Below are 22,416 nucleotides of genomic sequence, written 5' to 3'. Positions count from 1 at the left end.
GTCAGGGAAGATAGCTGGGAGCCTAGCTAAAGATAAAAGTTGATTATCAAGGATAATCTAATATAAAGAAACAAAAAATAAGCTTTATCTTTATATCATTTTTTGTTTTTGCATTTAGCAAAGTAAGTATCCAACTACAGTGTATATAAAATTATACTGTCCAAAATATCATTCCCCCCCCCACCCAAATGATCCACATACACTCAAGACTATTCTTTATCTGCTTTGGAACCAACACTTCAAACAAACTTTGGCCACCGGTGATGTTGGTACAGTGAAGGGCTGGATGCCCGTGGTAAGACAAATAGTTAAATACATTTATGCACACATACATGAAACCTAACTGGAAATTAAGATAACTTTTTTTAGTTTATTTTGAAGAGCAAGGGATGAGAAAAGAATTTCTCCGTGGTTAATTCAGTTCGTGCATACTGACTAATATAATACTACTAATGAGACAGAACTTTTTTTTCCAGTGGTCTTGCATTGAGGAGCAGTAATGTTTGCATAAAAAAAAATGTCTGTTCTTGCTCTCAAATGGCCATTAACCAGTTTCAGCGTGCTGGGTCCTTAGTGAGGAAGGCTCTAAACAGAGTGTTCATCTCAGTGATGGAGCTGCCCTGCGGAGCGCTGGGTGGGAAGGACCCTCCAGCAGCGTGCGGGCTCAGCAGGGTGAATGCTGTGCCTACCAGCCGTAGTTACCCTGAGGGAAGCAGCCAGTGTGGCCTGTTCCCATCCGTGCCTAACATGTCAGCGCCCTGATTATGAGAGCATACCTCCCAGAGGTACATACATTTGAAAGGCTGCCCTTGATGACAGACAGTGTTTATTCCTAAGGCCTTTCTGAACAGATCATCTCTTTTGATTGAGGGAAACACTTGGACATTGATGGAAGGAAAGGGTTGTTTGGGGGAAGGAGATTTGGTCCATGGCTCTCATCAACACATCCTATTAAAATAACAAGTCTGGAAGCTTTTCTTTTTGGCCATACTGATTGGCTCCAAACAATCCCATGCATCTTTTCCTTTGATTAAGTATCACTGCTTTGATCTCGTCCCTTTTTTCCAGTGGTGACCCTGTGTCTCTGTTTACCTGGGGCAGTTCAGGTGTCTGTTGCTGTGGCACATTTTTGTACAGTGCCCATTTCCATCTCAAGAGTATCCCTGGGCAATAGATTATATGGTCATTCTAGACTCTTAACCTCAAATTCCCTGTTTTTAGAATCTATCACCATTTAAATCCCATTTTTACATATATTTTTGTGATATCTAGTCTATATAGAGTCTGTTTTTTTGACCAACATCCTTTTGTATTGCATTTGTTGATGTGGGTCAACAAATCCTGATAAACTGGGACTTTTATTCCGTTTTTAAAGATGACATTTTTTCCTAAACACGCTGGATTAAAGATGGCTACAGAGTCTTTACACAACTCCCATCGAGAGGAGGCTCTGTCTCCCCTCCCCTTGAGTCTGGGCTGGCTGGTGACTACTTTGACCAACAGAGGATGGCCGAAGTGATGCCAAGCAAGTTTTGGGCCTAGTCACTAAGAGGACTAAGCAGCTTCCACTGTGGTCTTTTGGAACCCTGAGCTGCCATGAAAGAAGTCCAGCCAACGTGCTGGAGATCCCATAAAGAGGGCTGAGACTACGATGGAGAGTAGCCAGCCCACCAGCATTCCAGGCCTGTGGTGAGGGCCATCTTCGACCCTCTGTTCAGCCCAGCCGTAACTGAACACCACTGACTGTGCCCAGTCAGTGCCACGGGGAACAGCAGAATTGCCCAGCTGAGCTCTGCCTAAATCCCTGACCCATACCATCATAAAATACAGTAAAATGAGGGTGGCTGGGAGGCTCAGTCGATTGAGCGTCTGCCTTCGGCTCAGGTCATGATCCCAGGCTCCTGGGATCGAGCCCTACGTCGGGCTCCTTGCTCAGCGGGGAGCATGCTTCTCCCTCTCCCACTCCTCCTGCTTGTGCTCTCTCTCTCTCTCTCTAATAAATAAATAAAATCTTAAAAAAAAAAAAAGAAAAATAGTAAAATGATTATGTTAAGCCATTAAGTTTGGGGGGGGGGTTTTATGCAGCAGTAGTTATCTGAAACAACAAAACATTTATAGGTACACATGTTATTTTAGAAGTTATTTTGATAAAAGAGTACTATTGATCTTTTGGATTTCTCTGTGAAGATCTTTAAAAAATATTAACGATAAATGATAAGTGAATCCATGAGTTGATGTATCTTAACTCTTAAGAGGTGGCAAATTGATGTAAGCACCTACCACCTGCCCTCACATTTACCCAGATAAACAGGGCCCTCACAATTTATCTGCCCTGTGTCATTTTACTCTCCCCACCCACACATAATTAACTTTGAAGATCACATTTGATTTTATTGAGAATGTAACATATTAGGGGCGCCTGGGTGGCTCAGTCGGTTAAGCTTCTGACTCTTGATTTCGGCTCAGGTCCTGATCTCAGGGTTGTGAGATCCAGCCCCACGTCAGGCTCTGCACTGGGAGTGGAGCCTCCTTGGGATTCTCTCTCTCTCTCTCTTTCTCCCTCTCTCTCTGCCCCTCCCCCACCAACCTCTCCTCCTCCTCCTCTAAAAAAAAAAGAAAAGAAAAGAATATAACATACTAAAGTTTAGTTTCAGCAGAAAATCTTAAGTATATTTGACATATACTGCCATCTAATTTAACAAAAAAATTTCCTTCCATGTATTTATTTGGTGGTAGACTGCTTTGATTTTGATTATCAGGCATCTGGCACATAGAAAGTTGTTGAATTAATGAATATAGGTCCCTTCAGGTCATTACATTCTGCATTTTGGCCATTTTCCTCCCAAATATCTGGAGACACCCTCCCCCTCCCCCCACCACGAATCAGATGAAGCATTTCAGTATCTAATGCAAGGTATAATAAAGAATAAAAAATAAAATATTCTGGATAGTGTTCATCCAAAAATGCTTTTCTCAGACTGGTGACCAGGGATATTGTTTCTGTGACATTTCCACTGTGGTCTATACGCAAAAACTGTTGTATTTGAAGATCTTCATTTTATGTACTCCTCTGTTTGCATATTTATAAAAGAATTGATTGCAGCATTGCGATAGAGGTACGTAGATAGAAAACATTCCTAGCCCTTGTTTTCCTGAAGGCCCAGATCTGACTGCAAAGGGAGCACGGCTGGTGTAAAGCAGACGCCAGACTTTATCCCAGAGCTCCTAACTCTCTTCGGAGTTTTGTTTTGTGTTGTTCTCTGTTTTCTTTCATTATCTCACTAGGGCTGAGCCATGGCTCATATCTAATGACTTAGCAGTGTTTGGAGTGAGAAGATGACTAGAATAAGAAAAGGTAACTTCTGTTTGGAGAAGATGGGAAATTGTCAGCCTTTGATAGTAGAAGGAATCACATTTACCCTGTTTTTTTCTCAAATCGAATGGTCTTCGATAGACGGTTAGATTGACTCATCCTTGCCAGACCAACCGGAGCCAGAGATAGAGGAGAGAAGATTTTATGTAACATTTTTCGTACGTTTTTTACAGATCTATCACCACAATTAAGATTCTAGAACTAACTTAACTAACAGATGGTTTGAGCGAATTTTGAAAAGAATAATTAGCATTTCTGTAGTATTTTACAGTATCCATAATACTTTCATGGCTAATTCATGTAAACTGCCTAGTGGTGTCTGGCACCTAAGCCATCTACAGATGCCAGCTATTATTAGGAAAATCACCACCGTCGTGCTCCTCAACATAATGCCTGAGTATCATTAATATTTCTGTGTCACAAATAAGGAACCTGCGGCTCAGAAAGGTCACCTGACATCCAAGGGAGCAGAGCTGGGCTTTTTCTAGGTCCCCTAAATCCCAATGCAGTTCTCTCTCCCTTAAAATAATGCACTCCATCAGGATTTTAGCCAGGGGCCAAATTGTGGTTGACCTTGACTCTTAGCCTAGGGATAAGCTTTATCTAGTCATTGCAAAGCCAACACATTTTTTTTTCCTGAGGTAGCGGGTTCAGGGGGATGGGGAGAAAACTGTGTGCAATGTTTTAAGATAAATATCGTGTCAGTGGCATAAAGGATAGAATACAGAGGTGAGGAGTTGGAGGTGGGATCAGCTAGGAGACTATTGCATAGTTCAAGGGTTTCTGTAGCAGGAATGAAAATGAAGGGACAGATTTTCTCACATCCAGTAATCCTTGCTCTCCCCATCCTCTGTACTCACTGTACTAGACCTGTTACAGCCCCTCATCCCAAACCTGATTACTATTAAAGGCTACTGAAGACTTTTTGCTTACCAGCCATTCTTCCTTGCTGGCTCCCACAGAGACTTTTTACAACTATTTCTAATTTCTTTTACTTCGGTGTTGGTTTGAATCATTGTCTGTAGCTCATCCTTCTCCTTTGGCTGCTGGTGAGCACCCTAACCTCTGCCAATAGTGGTAGTTTACAGCTCTTTCATTGTGCATTTGTTTGGTTTTGCATTTTCCATCTGTCACCTGTTATTCTCCTGGTTCAAAAAAACCCAAAAAAAACCCTTTTTAATAGATATCACCAGTTGGTCTTACGCTGGTTGAACCAACCAATTATAGCATCATGTGTAACTGATGTGTTCTTCCCCCAAGGTCTTTATTGCTGGAGAGAAGAAATCCTAATTCTCTTGTCTAGAAACCAAGCTTTCTAGACATCCGATGTGTTGGGTTTTGAGGTTAGCTTTTTCTTTCAGTTTTATTTGGTGCTGTTTGTATTGTAACCTGGAAAGTACGAAATATTTTGATATCCTTTGGTGCTGTTTGTATTGTAACTTGGAAAGTAGAAATGTTTTGATATCCTACTACAATCGTAGAACAATCTCCCAGGACAAATACTGCTCTATTCACCATTTAAAAGTTCCTAAAAAGTTTAGCTCTTCATAGCTTTGCTGCATCTTTTTTTTTTTTTTAAAGATTTTATTTATTTATTTGAGAGAGAATGGGAGCGAGCACATGAGAGGGGGGAGGGTCAGAGGGAGAAGCAGACTCCCCGCCGAGCAGGGAGCCCGATGCGGGACTCGATCCCGGGACTCCAGGATCATGACCTGAGCCGAAGGCAGTTGCTTAACCAACTGAGCCACCCAGGCGCCCGCTTTGCTGCATCTTTAAATCTTCTTCATTCAAAAGTAGCTTTTAAACAGTATTTGTAATTGATCTTTAACTGTGTACCAGAGACATGGGAGTTTTCATTCGTAAACATTTTTGTCAGAAATTCTGAAATGAAGAGGTGCCAAGAAGATGTATTCTGTAACTTAACCTGGTAAAAATGTACGTAACAGTTCAGAAAACTTGCTGTTCCTGAGCACTTGACTCAGTGTAGTCTCTTCAAGTACAATAGTTAGACCTGTTTTTAAATGCACAGGTTTCAGATTGCAACTCTCACTGAAGGTAAAACGCATGTTTTATGTCTGAACACATTTATTCCTTTGATAGATGAAAGCTGTGTGTTCTTCATATATGCATCCAAGCTTGAGTTTTCCCTGCTATTTAAATTATGTAGGAAGACCCGTACTTTGCTGACAGATTTTTAAAATGATATATTTTGATTTGGTGACTGAATATATATTAAAATACAGATTGAAATTTAGCTACACATTAAAGTATCAAAGATAGACCAATCACTGCTTTTTTCTACCTTATTTTGGGTATCGTGAATATTGCGCTTTAAAAAAAAAAGAATCAACTGGTTTATTCAGATAATTTTTTGCATTTGGTTTTTAAGTGACAAGATTTTAGGCCTCTAATTGTAAACACTTCCTTACAAATAACACATTATTGGGGTAGAAAATCTCCATTTCTAATAAATAAAAAGCCAAATTAAATGTGTAGTCATCTCTGTATTTTTTCTTTTTAATAGAGGTATTTGAAGTGCTGTGGTTATCTTGATAAGCCTGAAAAGAACTGTGCTCAGATGAATCCAATTTATAGATCGGAGAGTGAAGAAAATGTTCAAAATTATTATCATTTGTATTTCCAATGACATGTACTTCAGTATTAGTATTCCTTACGCTTTCAGTCTTCAGCCAGTTTCGAATATAAATTAAACAGCATAGAACCTGGATGAAATTTAAAATTGATTAGCAGCGTTCAGCTGAGTAATAAACTTAACTATCAACTGAATCATGCGCTTTATGTGCCTTAAACCCCGTAGCCAACATGCATGCTCACTCAGTTTGTCTTGAAGGTTATTTTCTGTTCCTATTTTAATGAGGAAATCATTTAGATAATTATCTTATTTATTGATTTTCTTTTTGCAGTTTCAATTTATTTTTTTTATTGAGGTATCACTTCTGTGCTGTAACGTGCATCCATCTTAGGGGTCCAGCTGGACAAATCCCAGATGAAGAGGCAGGACAGACATTTCAAGGAACAGCAGTTTCCCTCATGTTCCGTCCCTGTCACTTCCATACTGAGAGACCAACACAGATGAGTTGTGTCTACTCCCGAGCTGCTGACTTCTGTCCTTCAGCATCCTCTTTGTGAGAGTCATCCATGTTACAGATAGCAGCAGGTAATTCCTCCCTGAGCTGCAGTAGTCCCCTTGTATGTATACACCATGGTTTCATTCTCTCTCCTGCGCATGGGCATTTGGGTAGTTTCTAGATGGGGGCTATTTTGATTAATGCCTCTTTGAAGATTCTGCATACATGGACACTTTCTCTTGGTGTATACCTAGGAGTGGAATTATTGGGTTGTAGATGCATACGTTCAGCAGTAGTAAATACTGCCAAGTGATTTTCCAAAGTAGCTGTACCAATTTCCTCTTCCACGGATCCTATCAGTCTTTTTAATTTTAGCTAATCTGGTAAGATTCTAGTGGTACCTCATTGTGGTTTTAGTTTTTGTTTCCCTGGTGTGTGATGATGTTGAGCACCTTTTCACATACTTAATGATCATGGGTGTCGTCTTAAAAGAAATACCTGCAAGTGTTTTGTCCATTTAAAAACTGTATTGTTGTTTTCTCTTGTAGAAATTCTGTATACATTCTGGATAGAAGTCCTTTGTTAGATACGTGTGTTGGAAATACCTTTTCCCAATTTTTGGCTTACCTTTTCACTTGCTTAATAGTTTCTTTTAATGACCATAAATTCTTAATTTTAATGAAGTCTAGTTCATTAACCTTTCCTTTTATGGTGAGTTCTTTTTTGTGTCCTATTTAATATATTTTTCTAAGACTCTTAAAGACTTTAATAAAATAATAATTTAGAAAGAGCTAAAAAATGTACATTTATAGTGTTGCGTAATTATCATTCACAAACTTTCAGAATTAAAATGTCCAAGTGTTTGGTAAGATTTGAAAGCTAAAATATCATTCTCTTTTTATTAATAATTTGAGAATATATAGGAAGACCTTCGAAGACCAATTTGAGTGGCAAATGATTTTTATCTTAAACAGTAGAAGAAAAGTTTGTCTCTGGAGACAACATACATCTTTAAAGAAACTCACAGGTATAGTCAGTAAATGATAGGTGGAAATCCAGAAAATATTAAGGTAAACATGAAGTGAATAACCTGAGTAGGATATTTTAAAAATAAAACTTTCATAGGAAAAAGAAGTAGCTAATTCTACGGGAAAATAATCATTTTGTAAACTTGAAGCCAAGAGGAGGTGATCTTTAATGCTTATTAAGAACTCCATGATAAACCAAAATCTTCTTAGTAAGCAGTAGTGATTTGATAACCAAGATCATTTTAAACATGGTCACAGTGAAAGTGTATTAGAAACAGGGTAATAGGCATATGGTAGTTCCCTTTGGGGTCCTATGTTCTTAGTCGTGAGATAAAACTATACTTGTAAAAACAATAGCTTACCTATGAATCATTTCTGATTTCTCTTTGCCAAAACCCCACTGCCTGCTCTGTGTCTTTCAACCAGTCTATTAGTATATCTTGTTGGTACAAACTCCAAATGTATTTTATATCTTCTTTCTTTCCATTGTCATTGCCATCATGCCAGTTCAAGTGCTTGTTGTCTCATGCCCAGAACACTGCAGGTGTCTCCTATCTCCCTGCTCCTGTTGTGCCCCCCGGATCCATTCTCTGCCTATTAGCCACACTGATCTTAACACACACGCTTTGTAACTTCCCTGCTGAATGGCCTTCAGTGGTTTTCTCCTGTTCTTATAATAGTGGCCATCGGTCCTTTTGATCCCTCCTACTCTCTCCTCTTGCTCTTTATGATGTAACCATGCCAGTCTCCTTTTTGTTCCTGAATAAGCCTGCTTCCTTCCTACTGCCTTTTATATTTTCTTCTGTCTAAAATGTTTAATTCCAGGTTTTTCCCATGGTTCATTCAACTTCCTATCTTCAAGCTTGTGCTTCAATTTCATCTTCCCCGCAATGCCTTCTTTAATCGCCCGGTGTAATTAATAGTGGCTTGCCCAAGTTAACTGTATAATAATCACCATCGGTTTTCTTCGTAACAGCCATCACGATCTTTATATTGTCTGTTTTATAGTGGTTCCTCCAACTTGAATGTAAACTTCAGGGACCTCTCATTTGTCTTATATCCCTAGTCCCTCACACAATGCCTAGTGGATACTCAAGAGATACGTTAATGAAAGTCTGTGCACCCCAAATTCTTAATGGTGTAAAATGTAAATGAGAGTTCAGACAAATGAGCTAATTCATTACAAAAGTAAGGGAAGGTATTTATTAAAAGAGATGAAATTTGAGTGGTAGTTAGAATTTGATTGGTGGGAAGTGATGAACTGCTGAATTCTGCACCGGAAACTAGTATTGCCCTGTATTTTAACTAACTGGAACTTAAATAAAAACTTGAAAAAAATCAAAAGGTAATAAAAATAACAATTTGGGGCGCCTGGGTGGCTCAGTTGGTTAAGCGACTGCCTTCGGCTCAGGTCATGATCCTGGAGTCCCGGGATCGAGTCCCGCATCGGGCTCCCTGCTCAGCAAGGGGTCTGCTTCTCCCTCTGCCCTCTTCCCTCTCGTGGTCTCTGTCTCTCATTCTCTCTCTCTCAAATAAATAAATAAAATCTAAAAAAAAAATAAAAATAAAAAAAAATAAAAAAAAATAAAAATAACAATTTGATTGGTGAGGGCCACTACGGTCAAATGACCGCCGTGAACAAGGAAACAGAATTTAGAGCAGAAGATTCTCTTTGGAAAGTTGTAGGAAGTAAGGTTGAATTAGATATGAAGGGCAAGAGTTTGGCTAGCTGAAGAACTAAACAGAAAGGTTTAGGTGTGATATGGTTAACAGTGGAAGCTAATGTCAGCCCCTGAGGAGGGGCTATGATTTTTCTCTGTGACGTGCTTTAACTGTATCCCACAAGTTTTGGTGTGTTATAGCTTCATTTTCTTTCTCTTAAATCTTTTCTAGTTTTCCTTGTGATGTCTTCTTTGACCCATGGGTTATTTAGAAGTGTATGGTTTCCAAATATTTGTAGATTTTCTAATATCTTTCTCTTACTGATTTTAATTTAATTCTGTTATGGTCTGAGAACATATCTTGTATCATTTCAGCTCTTTGACATTTGTTACAGTTTTTATTAGCTCAAATATGGTCTATCTTAGTGACTGTTCCCCACACTTCAGGAGGAATGTATTCTGCTTTTAGTGAGTGGAGTATTCTATCAATGTTATTAGATAAAGTTGGCCAATAGCCTTTTGCACTGCCACACAGTTCTCACAGTTGTGGTCATCTTCCTGGTAAAGTGGGCAAAGAGAAAAGAGAAGGAAAAACCGAGATTTCCCATATAACCCCTGGACCCCACACATGCATAGGCTCCCCCATTATCAACAATCCCCACCAGAGTGGTACATTTGTTAGAATTGATGAACCTACATTGATACATCATAATCACCCAAAGTCCATAGTGTTTACTCTTACCTTAGAGTTTACTCTGTGTTATACATTCTGTGGATTTAGACAGATGTTTAATAACTTGTATCCATCACTATGGTATCCTACAGAGTATTTTCACTGCCCTAAAAATACTCTGTGTTCCACCTATTTATCCCTTCCCTTCCCCATCCCAATTCCTGGCAACCACTGATCTTTTAACTGTCTCTATAGTTTTGCATTTTCCAGAATGTCATATAGTTGAAATCATACAGTATGTAGCCTTTTCAGATTGGTTTCTTTCACTTAGTAATGTGCATTTAGTATTCCTCCCTTTCTTTTCATGGCTTGATACCTCATTTCTTTTTCATGCCAAATGAAATCCCATTGTCTGGATAGACCACAATTTATTTATCCATTCATCTACTGAAGGACATTTTGGTTGCTTCCAAGTTTTGGCGGTTATGAATAAAGTTGCTATAAACATCCATGTGCAGGTTTTTGTGTGGACATAAGTTTTCAGCTTTTTTGGGTAAATACTAAGGATTGCTGGATTGTATGGTAAGAGTATGTGTAGTTTTGTAGGAAACCACCAAAGTGGTTTTAACATTTTACATTTCCACCAGAAATGAGAGTTCCTGTTGCTTCATATTCTCACCAGCATATTTGGTGGTGTCGGTGTGTAGTCGGTGTGTAGTAATATTTCATTGTTTTAATTTGCATTTCCCTGATGATGTATGAGGGTGGAACATCTTTTTATACGCTTATTTGCCATCTGTATATCTTCTTTGATGAGGTGTCTGTTAAGGTCTTTGGCTTGTTTTTTTATTGGGTTGTTTTCCTGTTGTAGTTTCAAGACTTCTTTTTATATTTTGGATTATAATCCTTTATCAGATGTGTCTTTGTCAGATGTAAAAATATTTTCTCCCTCAAGTGCCTATTTAATACATTTAAAATGCCTGAGTAGCTTTGTCATGATCAATTGGTCCCTCACAAACTATTAGGAATCCATTCTTCTGATACAGTGTCAGCTCTTAATTTCTTGGAAAGCAGATTATCTTTATTAACCTTGGTATGGAGTATCCCTGATAACTTTGAATATCTTTTTAGTGTCATTACTCTCCTTGCTTAATTTTTATATTACATTTACAAATTTCTCTCTGTTCTTCTTCAGTATGCATTCTGTAACCAAGAGAAAGTCAGAGTGGAGGATTGTGGTTTCCTTTCATTATTCAAACTAAATTACTAGAAATGCCCTTTTAAGATGAATATTCAGTCACTTCAAAACAAGTCAGTCTAGAGGAAGAGAGCAGCCTTACTTAGCTCATGTTTTCCATCCTTACAAGAAGTATTGATGTTTCATGCTAGCAAGCTGTGCTAGGAGCCGTCACCTCCTAGCCAAAAACAATCCTTTTTCTTCAATACTTTATTGAAAGATTAAAAATATCAACCCCAAGGGTGGGGAAACAGGCACTCTTAATTTAAGCACTGTTGGTTGAAATATATATTTTGGGGGGCACTGGGTGGCTCAGTCGGTTAAGCGACTGCCTTCGGCTCAGGTCATGATCCTGGAGTCCCGGGACTGAGTCCCGCATCGGGCTCCCTGCTCGGCGGGGAGTCTGCTTCTCCCTCTGACCCTCCTCCCTCTCATGCTGTCTCTCATTGTCTCTCTCACAAATAAATAAATAAAATCTTAAAAAAAAAAATTTAAAAAAAAGAAATATATATTTTGGGATGTCAGTTAAGTCTATGTGTGTGTACCCAACAATCTGATGCACTCACTTAGAAATATGATTTTTCTGGTTCAAGGGTTATGTTGTACACACACAGACACACATGTATACCGTTGAGACGGAAATCACACTTCTAGGTGTAGTTCATCAGATTGCTGTTTATGTTAGTAAAAAAAAAAATGGGATGGGAGCCCTTCATATGTACTAATAGGGAAGGAATAATTAAATTATGGTACAGTAGTGTAGGACCTATAAAATGTAATACTCCTTAGCCCTTAAAATGTATATCATTTATTGAAATAGAAATTTCCATGATACCAAGTGAACATTGAAGCTACTGAATATGATTGGTATAATCGCCTTTTACAAGAATTTATATCTATGTTTATATAGATTCACATGGGAAAATAGTCTGGAAGGCTATATACCAAAATAGTTAGATTGTTCTCACGGAGATGCGACTAAAAACATTTTTCATTTTCCTCTTTACCCATTTAAATATTGCTGGGGATTTTTATCATTATGTATTACGGTTGACCCTTAAACAACACAGGTTTGAACTGTGCGGGTCCACTTACATGCAGATTTTTTTCAGTAAGTACAGTATAGTACTATAAATGTATTTTTTATGATTTTCTTAACATTTTCTTTTCTCTAGCTTACTCTATTGTAAGAATACAGTATGTAATACATATAACATACAAAATACATGTTAAACAACTGTTTATGTTATCGGTAAGGCTTCCAGTAATAGTAGGCTACTACCAGCTGTTTTGGAGGAGTCAGAAGTTATATGCGAAAAAAAAAATTATATGAGGTCAGCGGCCCACTTCCGCATTGTTTGGGGTCAACTGTACTTACTTAATCTGACCAGGGAGAGGGGAAAGAAAACCTATTTTCATTTTGGAGAAAAGAAAAGATTTCTATATTCAAAAGGGTAAAAGAACTAGAACCTCTGGGAAGGGCCAAGATGTTACAAATGACAGCTCATGAGATCGGGATAAAGTTTTTAACATTGACTTTTTAACACTAATGTTTCACAGAAGTGACAGAAAGGACAGAACGGGTTGTTTGAGATAGGAGTTCCGCATCACTAATGAGGTTCAAATATAACCATTTGGTAAGGTTGTCATGGAAGTGATTGGAGCATCGAGTGGTTTGACATTTTGCCTTGAGACTCTCTCGGTAGATGAGATTTTTAACACGGGTAGAAGGTTGAATAAGGGGACCTATAAAAATCTTTCTGATGTTCATTCCTGAATTCCGAGAGAATTGTAGTTTAACCTGCTTGTGAAAAAGTGACTTAAGAAGAAAGCAGCATGATAAAATTTACGCGAAACATGGCGTTTTTTAAATATGCTACAATGTAACACCTTCCAAAGGGAGTTAAAGGGGCTGACAGTAGGGGTTTCTGTCTACAACTTATCACTGGTGAATAAATGAAGGGAAGGAGGAATTGATTCTGGACTTGCCACAGTGGAAAACCAAGAACTATATAAATATGATATTATTTGGGGTCACGAAGTAGTAGATGAGGCCAGTGATTTCTAAGCCCTGCTGAACCTCACAATTAGTCTTCAGAGCTTACACATATAGATACATATTTTAATAGGCTCTTTGTGGGTCCTGACCCCACAGATTCAGATTCAGTAGCTCTGGAGTAGGGCCTGGGGATCAGTATGTTTTAATTCTCAAGTAATTTTGCCGGTCGGCCAAGTTTAGACATAACCACAAATAAGATATACATACATACACATACACACGTATCAGGACAGTTACCAAAAAAGGAGAAAACAACATAAAGACCATTGGAAAGCATCAAATGTTTTGAACTCTCTACAAAGCTGCCTCACGGCGAAGCCTATCCACATTCTCCCTCTGGGTGATGCTGGAGCCGTATTGCTGATGTTCCATTCAGTGCATTAAGCAGACCTACTTAAAAGAACGAGTTTTATTTATCAATACATTATGTAATCATGCTCGTGAATACACGATAAGCAATCTGAAAATGCATGTTGATAAAACGTGTGTTTGTCTGCAGACTCTAAACTGATTTGAGCTACATAACCATAACCCTGGGCATGCCCTTAAAGGAAATGTCAAGGAAGATACGCTGAAGTTGAAGAGAAACCAGCTGATGTTTAAGACGTGGACAAGGTGGTATCCTGCTCGTGATCAGGTTAACAGTAATATGTCGACTGAATATTTTTTGGAATTTTGCATCTTCAGTTTCACTCCCAAATGATGTTAGTTAGGGGGGAATTGAAGGCAACTGGTAAAACTATTAACAGATCTAGAACATAAAAGGAACTGCCATCACCTACTATCCAAGTGCCTAGGCTTCCTAAATAATAGAGTTGACCCTGTCATAACTGTCACATTTGTCTTCTGAGGTCACTTCTGCCACCCAGATTCCCAAGTTCTCTTTAGCCTCCAGTGAGCTAGTTCCCTGCACCAGAGGGTTTCAGGCCGCAGGAGCTGTGGGAGGTGATACAGATGGACCCTGCAGGCCATGGGCTATTCCCTGAACCACCGCACGCGCTCCCCCCTCACCCCTCCCCCCCCCCGGCTTCCACATTGTCTGCTCCAGGTCCTGCTGGAATGCTCTTTCCCAGGCACCCACTCGGCAGACTCCCTACTCCTGTCATATCTTTTTGCTCACACACCACCTTCCCGAGGCCTACCCTGATCATCTAATTTAAAATTGCACCTGTCCCCCAGTCCCCGCCCAGACCTACATTTTCTTTTCTCCAGTGCACTTAACCCCTGTCAGTAATTATTTACTCGTGTTTATTGTCAGATGTCTGTCTCCTCTGCTAGATTGTCATCACTGTGAGGGCAAAGATCTGCGTTGCGTTCATCGATGTATCTTAAGTGTCTTGACTAGCATCTGACACACAGTAGGCTCTTATCAAATAATCACGTGTTACGTGGGTGCATAGATATATGACGCCTTGGTTGGTTATCGCTAATTCTTTATGCTGCTGCAGGCTGCTTTCAGTAGAGCCTCCCGTACTCCCGCAGCTGCAGCCGTCCCTCAGCCGAGGTCCCGAGTCCAGCTCCCAGGCAGGAGCCGCTCCACGGGTAGAGTAGGAAGCCTCTACTGCTTGGTGTCTGGTCCCCACGAGATGTGGGGTTTCCCTACATTTTGGCCTTAGTTGTGCTGTATACTTTCACATCCCTTGTAGACATCAGCCTGTTGGGGTTGTGCTGAGATCAGCGCTCAGCAATCACTCGGTAAATGACACGGATTGATTATGGGAGTGGCCCACTATGTTCTGATTTTTAGCTCAAGAGTGCCTTAGAAATGGTCTAGTCCAGCTCGTGTTATAGTTCAAGAACCAAGAGATAGTTAATTTTCCAAATTCACAGAACTAGCTGGAAGCGGTTCTGGGACTGGAGTCCTGGTCTGGTGGTGTTTGCTGGTTTTTAAGGACACCGTTTTGCTACAGCAGGAAGGAAGGTTCCCCCAGGCCCTTCTCTGTTCCGTCTACACAAGGCTTTGCTTCGTTCCCTTTGCCTTCGTTCCGTGACTCCGGGTCAGTCTGTCCTGCCCGTCTGTCCTCAGGAGCTCCTCGCCTCCATCAGCATCTCTTGCATCTGACACTCGGGAGAGGCAGTGGGCGGGAGGGGAGAGAAGCGCCGCCCTGCTTTGATCGAGTCCTCGGGGGTTTCTAGGTTATCTCGTGAGCTTTACAGCAGCCCCGTGTGGTAAGTGGGAGCAGACACTCTTACTCCTTCCTTTACTGACGAGGAAGTGAAATACAGGTGAATCGAGTAAATGGTTTGCTCAGTCTCGCAGTCTCCGTGGCGGCGCTGGATGCTGAGCCTCCAAATCCTAGTTTAGAATCTTTTCTACTGTGTCATATTTTAATGTTAACAGAAAGAGACAAAAATTTCTCACCATCTGCTATTCTGAAATGTACATAATACCTTTTTTTTCCTGAAGACCTTAGTCAGTCTTTGAAAGTCTTCTGAGGATATCAGTCTGGATTTCTCTAGCATTTTTAGCGTGTTGGTCTTAGAAAAGACCACTGACAATTCGAATAGCGATATAATGGACAGGCTCCCTGATAACTATCTAAATTGTCGTCTTCATTTGACAGTCATTAAATGCTTTACATACGGACCTATGTTCGTGGTGTTCTGGTTGCCCTTTTGAGACTCTCTTGGTAACATTTATTCAGATTCTTGATTCAAACAGTGTATCCTACAACTGTTACTGATTTGATATTTTTACAAGTTTTGAAAACCCACATATATGTGGTTTTTATTTAGGAGTGTAAGAAATATTTCTTTACATATAAAACACGATATATTACTGTATTTAAACTCAAAAATATCCTCTAAAATGTCATGCTTAACTCCTACTAGAAAGTGACGTCTTGTCGCTGTCCTTGTCGTTAAGTCTTGTAAACAGATCAAAATTAATTTTTAACCTAATTAAATTCAACCAATCCAGTGACTGAATTGTATTAGTGTTTATGTTACCCTCACTGCCAAACAAAGTGTTTTCAAACGCGCTGTGGCGTATATACTCTCATAAGAAAAATGAAGCGCATTATATGTTTGCGAGTCGCCTAAGGAAGGGGCATCGTCCCGACGTGACTGGCACCGGTAGCCCCTGCCAGGCTTCTTTGCACAGGTCAGGAGGGTTGCATGCAGAGCACCCGATACACAGTGTCTGTAATGCGCCGTCATCTTGCGGCCGTTTGTCCTTCCCGAGGCCCCGGGCTGCACAGAGTTGTTGGTGGGTGAGGGTCCTGGAAGGTACGAAAGGCCCTCGGGTCCTGTGTTCAGAGTTCTCGGTAGGATGGGGCCAGAAGGCATAAGGCTTGCTTGAGGTACAGTGAATTCATGCCAAGTCCCCGGTAGAAGTTGGAGTTGTCTGAATCCGTTTCCTGCCGAAACGATACCCAAGTTCTAGACTGACCGGTGATATTGTTACCCCTACACATTTTTAAGTGGCTTTCACGTTTCAGACCGCCACGTGGCACGCTGCCTGGAACGTGCCCTCTGTGGAAACCGCTCTCCATTTGGTCTCGTGCCAGAGAAAAAAGCGAGCCTCTGCCGAGAATACAGTTTGCCTTACAGGTTAGAGTGCGGGGAGAACCCCGTCGTACCAGGATGATGGGATCGTGGAAGTATTCTCGCTAATCGTAGCCATCGGCCCTCACTCAGTTTCCTGAAGGATAGAAACTCTGTACGAGCCCCGCCCCGGTGAAGTCTCCGCCCCGTGACAGTTTTCTGGCAGATGAGCTGTGTCCAGTCACGTTGTTATTGCTTGTGTGCCATTTTGCAGTTGCTTTGTTTATAAATTAGAGAGGCATTCTGCTCAGGGGACAGTACAAACACACACACGCATTGATTTATACTATGAAATCACAAGAAGCTTTTAAAATGGTGTTTAGAGTAAAAATGAGAGCCTTATGAAAATATATGAGCAACATTTCCTACAACAAACATAAAAATAGTAAATAAACATGCAGAGTAACACCATGTATTTTTACACAGGGAGTAAGCATCGTAAAGAAAATCATCTTTAGGTACCAAAATGACGTAGGGCCTTTCTTCTTTCTTCCCTTCGTATCATTTGTTATCTTTACTAGTCGAGCCTTTTCCTAATGTCATAACTCACAGTCACCTGGTGTTATTCTGTCTGGCTCTATAACAAAAATACCATAGACCGTGTGGCTTAAACAACAGGAATTCATTTCTCACAGTTCTGGAGGCTAGAAGTCCGAGATCAAGCCTCTGGCAGATTCCAGGTCTGATGAGGGCCCGCTTCCCTAGTTCATAGACTCATCTTTATGTTGTGTCCTCACACAGCGGTAGGGGCGAGGGAGTACTCACCTATCCCCTTCATATACAGAAGGGCACCAGTCCCATTCATGACCTGTTCACCTCCCAGAGGCCCGACCTCTTAAATACAATCCCAGTGGGCCTTAGGTTTCAACGTCTGACAGGGAGGAAGGACACTATGACACACCTGTTCTGTTTAGGAAGGAAAAGAAGAGACAACATCAAATAAAGCTAATGATTGAAAGGTTTAATCCATGCCAGGCTGAAAAGAACCATGATTGTCTTTCAACTGGCCAATCTCGAGCAGTTTTATAAAGGGATAGAGTGTAGTTTTATTTGATAGTTTCCCTCCTAATGATCTCTCCTCTCTTTTTTCATATTCAGGAACTATTCGCACATGACCAGTGTGTGTATTTATGGAAAGAGTAAAAATGCTGACAATTACAAATTGTTTGTTTTTTCAGCAGAGCTATTACCTCATCAACTGATATTTTGAGTAAGCATCTCTTAAAATGAAAAAAAATTTAAATTAATCCACCTAACAAGATTTATTCTGAGATTCTGAGAATAATTTTCCAAGTATATCTGGAAAGGTAAATTGATTTTCAAAGATGTATAATTGATGAATTAACCTCATTTTCAAAAATTTACGATCCACTATGGGAGCAGCTTCTGAATGCCCTCAGGTAGGCATCAAGCCAAGTGGAGCAAATAATTTCTCACGCAACTGAAGACAATATTTGTAGTAGAATAGAAGGACAAAAGAGAAAATGCGTTTTAGCCGTTGAATTTTGTGCTAACTTCTACAATTCATGTGTGTCGTGTACTCTCTTGTAGATATGAGAAAGTGCCAGTCATCTTGGTTGGGAACAAAGTGGACCTGGAAAGTGAGAGAGAGGTGTCCTCCAATGAAGGCAGAGCCCTTGCGGAAGAGTGGGGCTGCCCCTTTATGGAGACTTCCGCTAAGAGCAAAACCATGGTGGACGAACTCTTTGCGGAAATCGTGAGGCAGATGAACTATGCCGCACAGCCCGACAAAGACGACCCATGCTGTTCTGCATGTAACATACAATAGCATTCAAGTGCGGCTGTCCTGGACGGGACCCGCCCGCCACCGTAGGCGACACACCTCGTCCGCCCGGCTGCGGAGCTTGCAGGATGTGTGGTGTGAATCTGCAGCGAAATAGCAGCCCTTATTCAGCATCGAGCAGTGATTGTCAGTTGCTATCTCTGAGTAACATTTGGGTTCAGTAACTCCAGTTTCCGCCACGGTCCTCGGTCTCCTGTGTGCACGTGCAATTTGAAGGCCTAGCCAGTCGGTCTACAGGGTGATCTCCTCCGAAAGCTACGATGGCCTTGTCTCTGGGTTGACAGAAGCACCTACTGTATACATTAAAAATAACCATGAGAGAGAAACCAGAAGAATCCCTATGACCACTTACAGTTAAAATATTTTGTCTTCTTTAAAAAATAAATAAATAAGTAAAGGAGAAATATTTTCCTAGGAGAGTACTGAATTTCAGGACTTGAGATAGTGCTTCTAACCAATGTATCCCGTCGAGTAAGATAACAGCAACTGACCTGCCGACAGCATTACAGGGAGCGAATCTTTCCTCAGCTGACGTGTTCCTGTTTCTCAAAATTGATGCCTAATTGTAGTTGTTATCCCAATCTGTGACGCGGAACTCACTCGTGCATCGGTCCTTGATAGAGCAGAGGTCAGAACAGGTTGTGGTAGGAATACAGTCTGGCTTTAGAATGTGTTAAAATCACCTGCTTTGCCACAGAAGATGGAGGCTCTCACAAGGGTTTGATCCGCATTAAAACCCCAAGCCCACCCTCTGTTAACAAAGCAGGGATGGTCTTAATTACTTTACTGAACAAGAAGGAAGCAACTGTAACGGGAAGATTGCCTAGCCTTACTCACAAGACGCGTTCTGGTAGATTAACTAGTACCATCGTGTAAGGAAAATGAAGCCATGCTGTATCCACATGTTCCCATTCGCAGAAACCTCACAGGACAGCACAGATATCTTGCATCTTTATGCTCGTTAAAGCAGCAAATTCCTTCTCGCCGTTAAGGGCTATGGTTGTGGTGTGATTCTTGGCTAACCTGCTTTCGAAATCAAGTTTGCTATAGCAGAGCTTTATTGCAGGCATCTAAAAATTGAATAACCACGTGAAATAATTTGGGCTTAAAAGTAGAACATAAATTATAGAGTGGAAGGCAAGGGACAAAAAAAAAAAGCCCACAAAACCACAAAACCTTTTATCTTTAATTTTCCTGGGGAATTATATAAAGATTTTCTTATAACAATTTTGCTCTGATTACTGAAGGGCAAAGCTAGAGTGAATATTTTGTTTTGAAAAGGTGCTCAAGCTCTGACATTTTTGGTTTTCATAGCCGTGAAGTATTTATCATTTGCATGACTAATGGCACAGGAAAAAACCTATTCATAAGTTTTTACAATCAAGCGTAGAAGGGTTTTCAACCAACTTCAGAGTCATAGATGCTGAAGAGAGTCTCTTGAGCTAATCCTCTGGAGATAAATCTGGCCTTCAGAACTGCACTGTCACCGAGCCTGCGATCTGCGTGCTCGCCTCACACTTTGCTGGCTTCACACACTTGTGCCAGTAACCTCTGGTCTTGCGTGTGTCCCTGAGAGAAGAGTGTGTGTTTGTGTGTGCATGTGTGTTTATTGTTCCTAAGAATTTGGCACAAGTCAGAGATAATTGCCTCTACTGAGAATCCGTACTGCAGAACATCGTGTATCAAAAGCCTTTTTTTTCCCTTTTAAATTGTTTGCGTGGGCTTTTTTTACACATTATGGAAATCATTGCTGGCCCCCGAATGCTTAGTAAGCTGGCATTGAGCTTAGAGGATAGCAGAAAGGTGGCTAGTACTTTTCACAGATGAGAAAACAGACATGTGGGTACAGGTCGTGATTGTGAAAAATCTTGGAATTGTGAGTATTTGCATTCTTCAACATAGTTTTTTCTTACAGCCCCCAATTGGGAAGCACCTTGTTTACAGGACAGAAAGTTCCAACCCGTTTTCTTGAAACCAATTTCGGTATGTCACAGTTGAGTCAACTGAAAACATTTAGAGAAGCCAGAGATTCAAGAAGTATGATTTGTCTACAGAAATAGAAATACTTGCTAGTGAATCGGCCGAGATTCGAAGCCTCTAACTTCTCAGAATGATGGTTTTTGGTTTTGTTTTTAGAATTCCGTGTTTAACAGCAATTTATGACAACTAAGATTACATATTAAAAACATCTGTAAAGACTCCAAGTTTTACACTATGGATTGCTATGCAGACCAGAAAAAGAAGTTAAATAATACGAAAGGTATGGCAAAAACGTAAGGTGGAGAAGATTCTCATCTAACCATTCGGATTTCCGTCGGGAAGTGTCTGTGTCAGACAAGAAGGCGGGCTTTTGCTGTACAGACGTTGCCAAGAACCGATCTGGCTGCCTGATCAGTGTTCGCACATCTCCCTCCGTGATTAGTGACAAAGCATCAAAGATCCCCAGCAACGTGGGAACCCTCTTGTGCCCTTCCTGTTGGTGTTTCATCCGGTAGGAATATAACTGGGTTCGAACGAACGGGTTGGTGGAGACGTTACTAACAAGCTGAAGAACAGGATGAAATGACACGACGTCACAGTGGCTACAAGAGAAAAGTCGGCGACCTTGCGTCGCTGTTGGTTTTATGCCCTGATCAGACTAGCAACTAGTTAAGTGAAAGTTTTTCTAACATGCCTTAAAAAATGTTATGGTTTGATCCAAAGACCCACTTTTTCTTTAGCTGTTTGTGATAAGCTTTTCTTTTGTTTTCATTTTGCCTCATTTTACTTTCAACAAAGGCGGCTTTTTTTTAGGGTTTTTTTTTTTTTTTTCTTTTTTGTTGCAGCTTTTTTTGGGGAGGGCAGGGTTGTTTTTTAAGCTGTGATAGTGATGGTAACTGATGCCTTTCGTTTTGTTCAATTTACACCAAACAAGCCAGCATCTGATCAAAAGCATTACATAAAATCTTCCTTAAACTATCGAAAGGTGCTTCGATGATTTTCTCCTTTGGTTTGTAGAATTAGAGCTGAACTTTTGACTAAGCGCTTAGAGTTGCCATCACTTTTCTGTGGTAAAACTACTGATACTTGCTTTTTCTTTATAAGGAAATGTTGCCTAAGGATGTCTGCTGTTTGTTTTCAGGAGTTTTCCAGTGGGAATGTTGTCTGCGTATGTCTGAATGTGAAAAGTGCGTATTTTGTTTGTTGCCGTTGGTTTTTTTGTTGGTTTGTTTTGTTTTTTAGTTGTTGTTCTTCTCACTAGTCTTGTGTTCACACTGGTAAGCTTTACTTGTCTCCTTTGCCAATCAAATGTTAAAGACTATGGGGGTCTTTCTATTTTATTTTTTTTAAATAACGTGTCATTGTGCATCTATTAAATCTTGATCAGGGTTTCAAGAATGACTGCAGTGGGTTTTGGAAACAGACTTATCATTATTGATTTGGGGTTTCCCAGAGATATAGTTCACAGTTAATTGTTGAGCTCTAATACAACTGACCATTTAAAATTGAACAACAGTTTATTGTTTTGTAACAATGTCAGTTGTTAAACCTTGACATTTCGATTAAAACATGAATTGTAGTTATAACTCAATGCAAATTCAACAGTTGTATTTGGAGTTAAATTATTTTAACAAATAAATTTATTTAATGAAACTTCCTCTGGATTTGTTTGGTTCGGTGTGGTTTTGTACATGTTCGTGAGGGAAATGTGTTCAAAATGTAGGAAAACAACTAAAAATTGCCATAGAACAAGTTTAATACACTTGATACAGAAATATTCAAGCTGAATTAAATCGAGAATGCATCAGATAAAAAGGGAGGTTAATCGACCATGTTCATATCCCTTAAAAATAGTAACACGAGAGACTTTAAAATCAGTAATTATAAATATAACCATCTCTCTGTAAATAGTATTTTATATGTTTTTATGATAGTTAGCTAATTTGAAGTCTCAGTGCTAATGAGA

The 22,416-nt window shown here is 40.1% G+C and overlaps 1 protein-coding gene across 1 annotated transcript in view; it reads left to right on the top strand.

Annotated features, from left to right (window-relative positions):
• RAP2A (RAP2A, member of RAS oncogene family) overlaps nt 1–22,108 on the top strand; it is a 35,248-nt gene extending 13,140 nt beyond the window's left edge. Inside the window, exon 2 of the mRNA XM_045869623.3 lies at nt 18,218–22,108. Coding sequence (XP_045725579.1) covers nt 18,218–18,455 — 238 coding nt within the window. The 3' untranslated portion in view covers nt 18,456–22,108. The remainder of the gene's footprint in view (nt 1–18,217) is intronic.
• Nucleotides 22,109–22,416: the final 308 nt, after the last annotated feature.

Source organism: Mirounga angustirostris, unplaced genomic scaffold, assembly GCF_029215605.1.
Source record: "Mirounga angustirostris isolate CCGP_5_RB_7025 unplaced genomic scaffold, mMirAng1.0.hap1 SCAF_3, whole genome shotgun sequence".
Lineage (NCBI taxonomy): Eukaryota > Metazoa > Chordata > Mammalia > Carnivora > Phocidae > Mirounga > Mirounga angustirostris.
The sequence above is the reverse complement of the archived record's forward strand: the minus strand, read 5'-3'. Positions and strand labels throughout refer to the sequence as shown.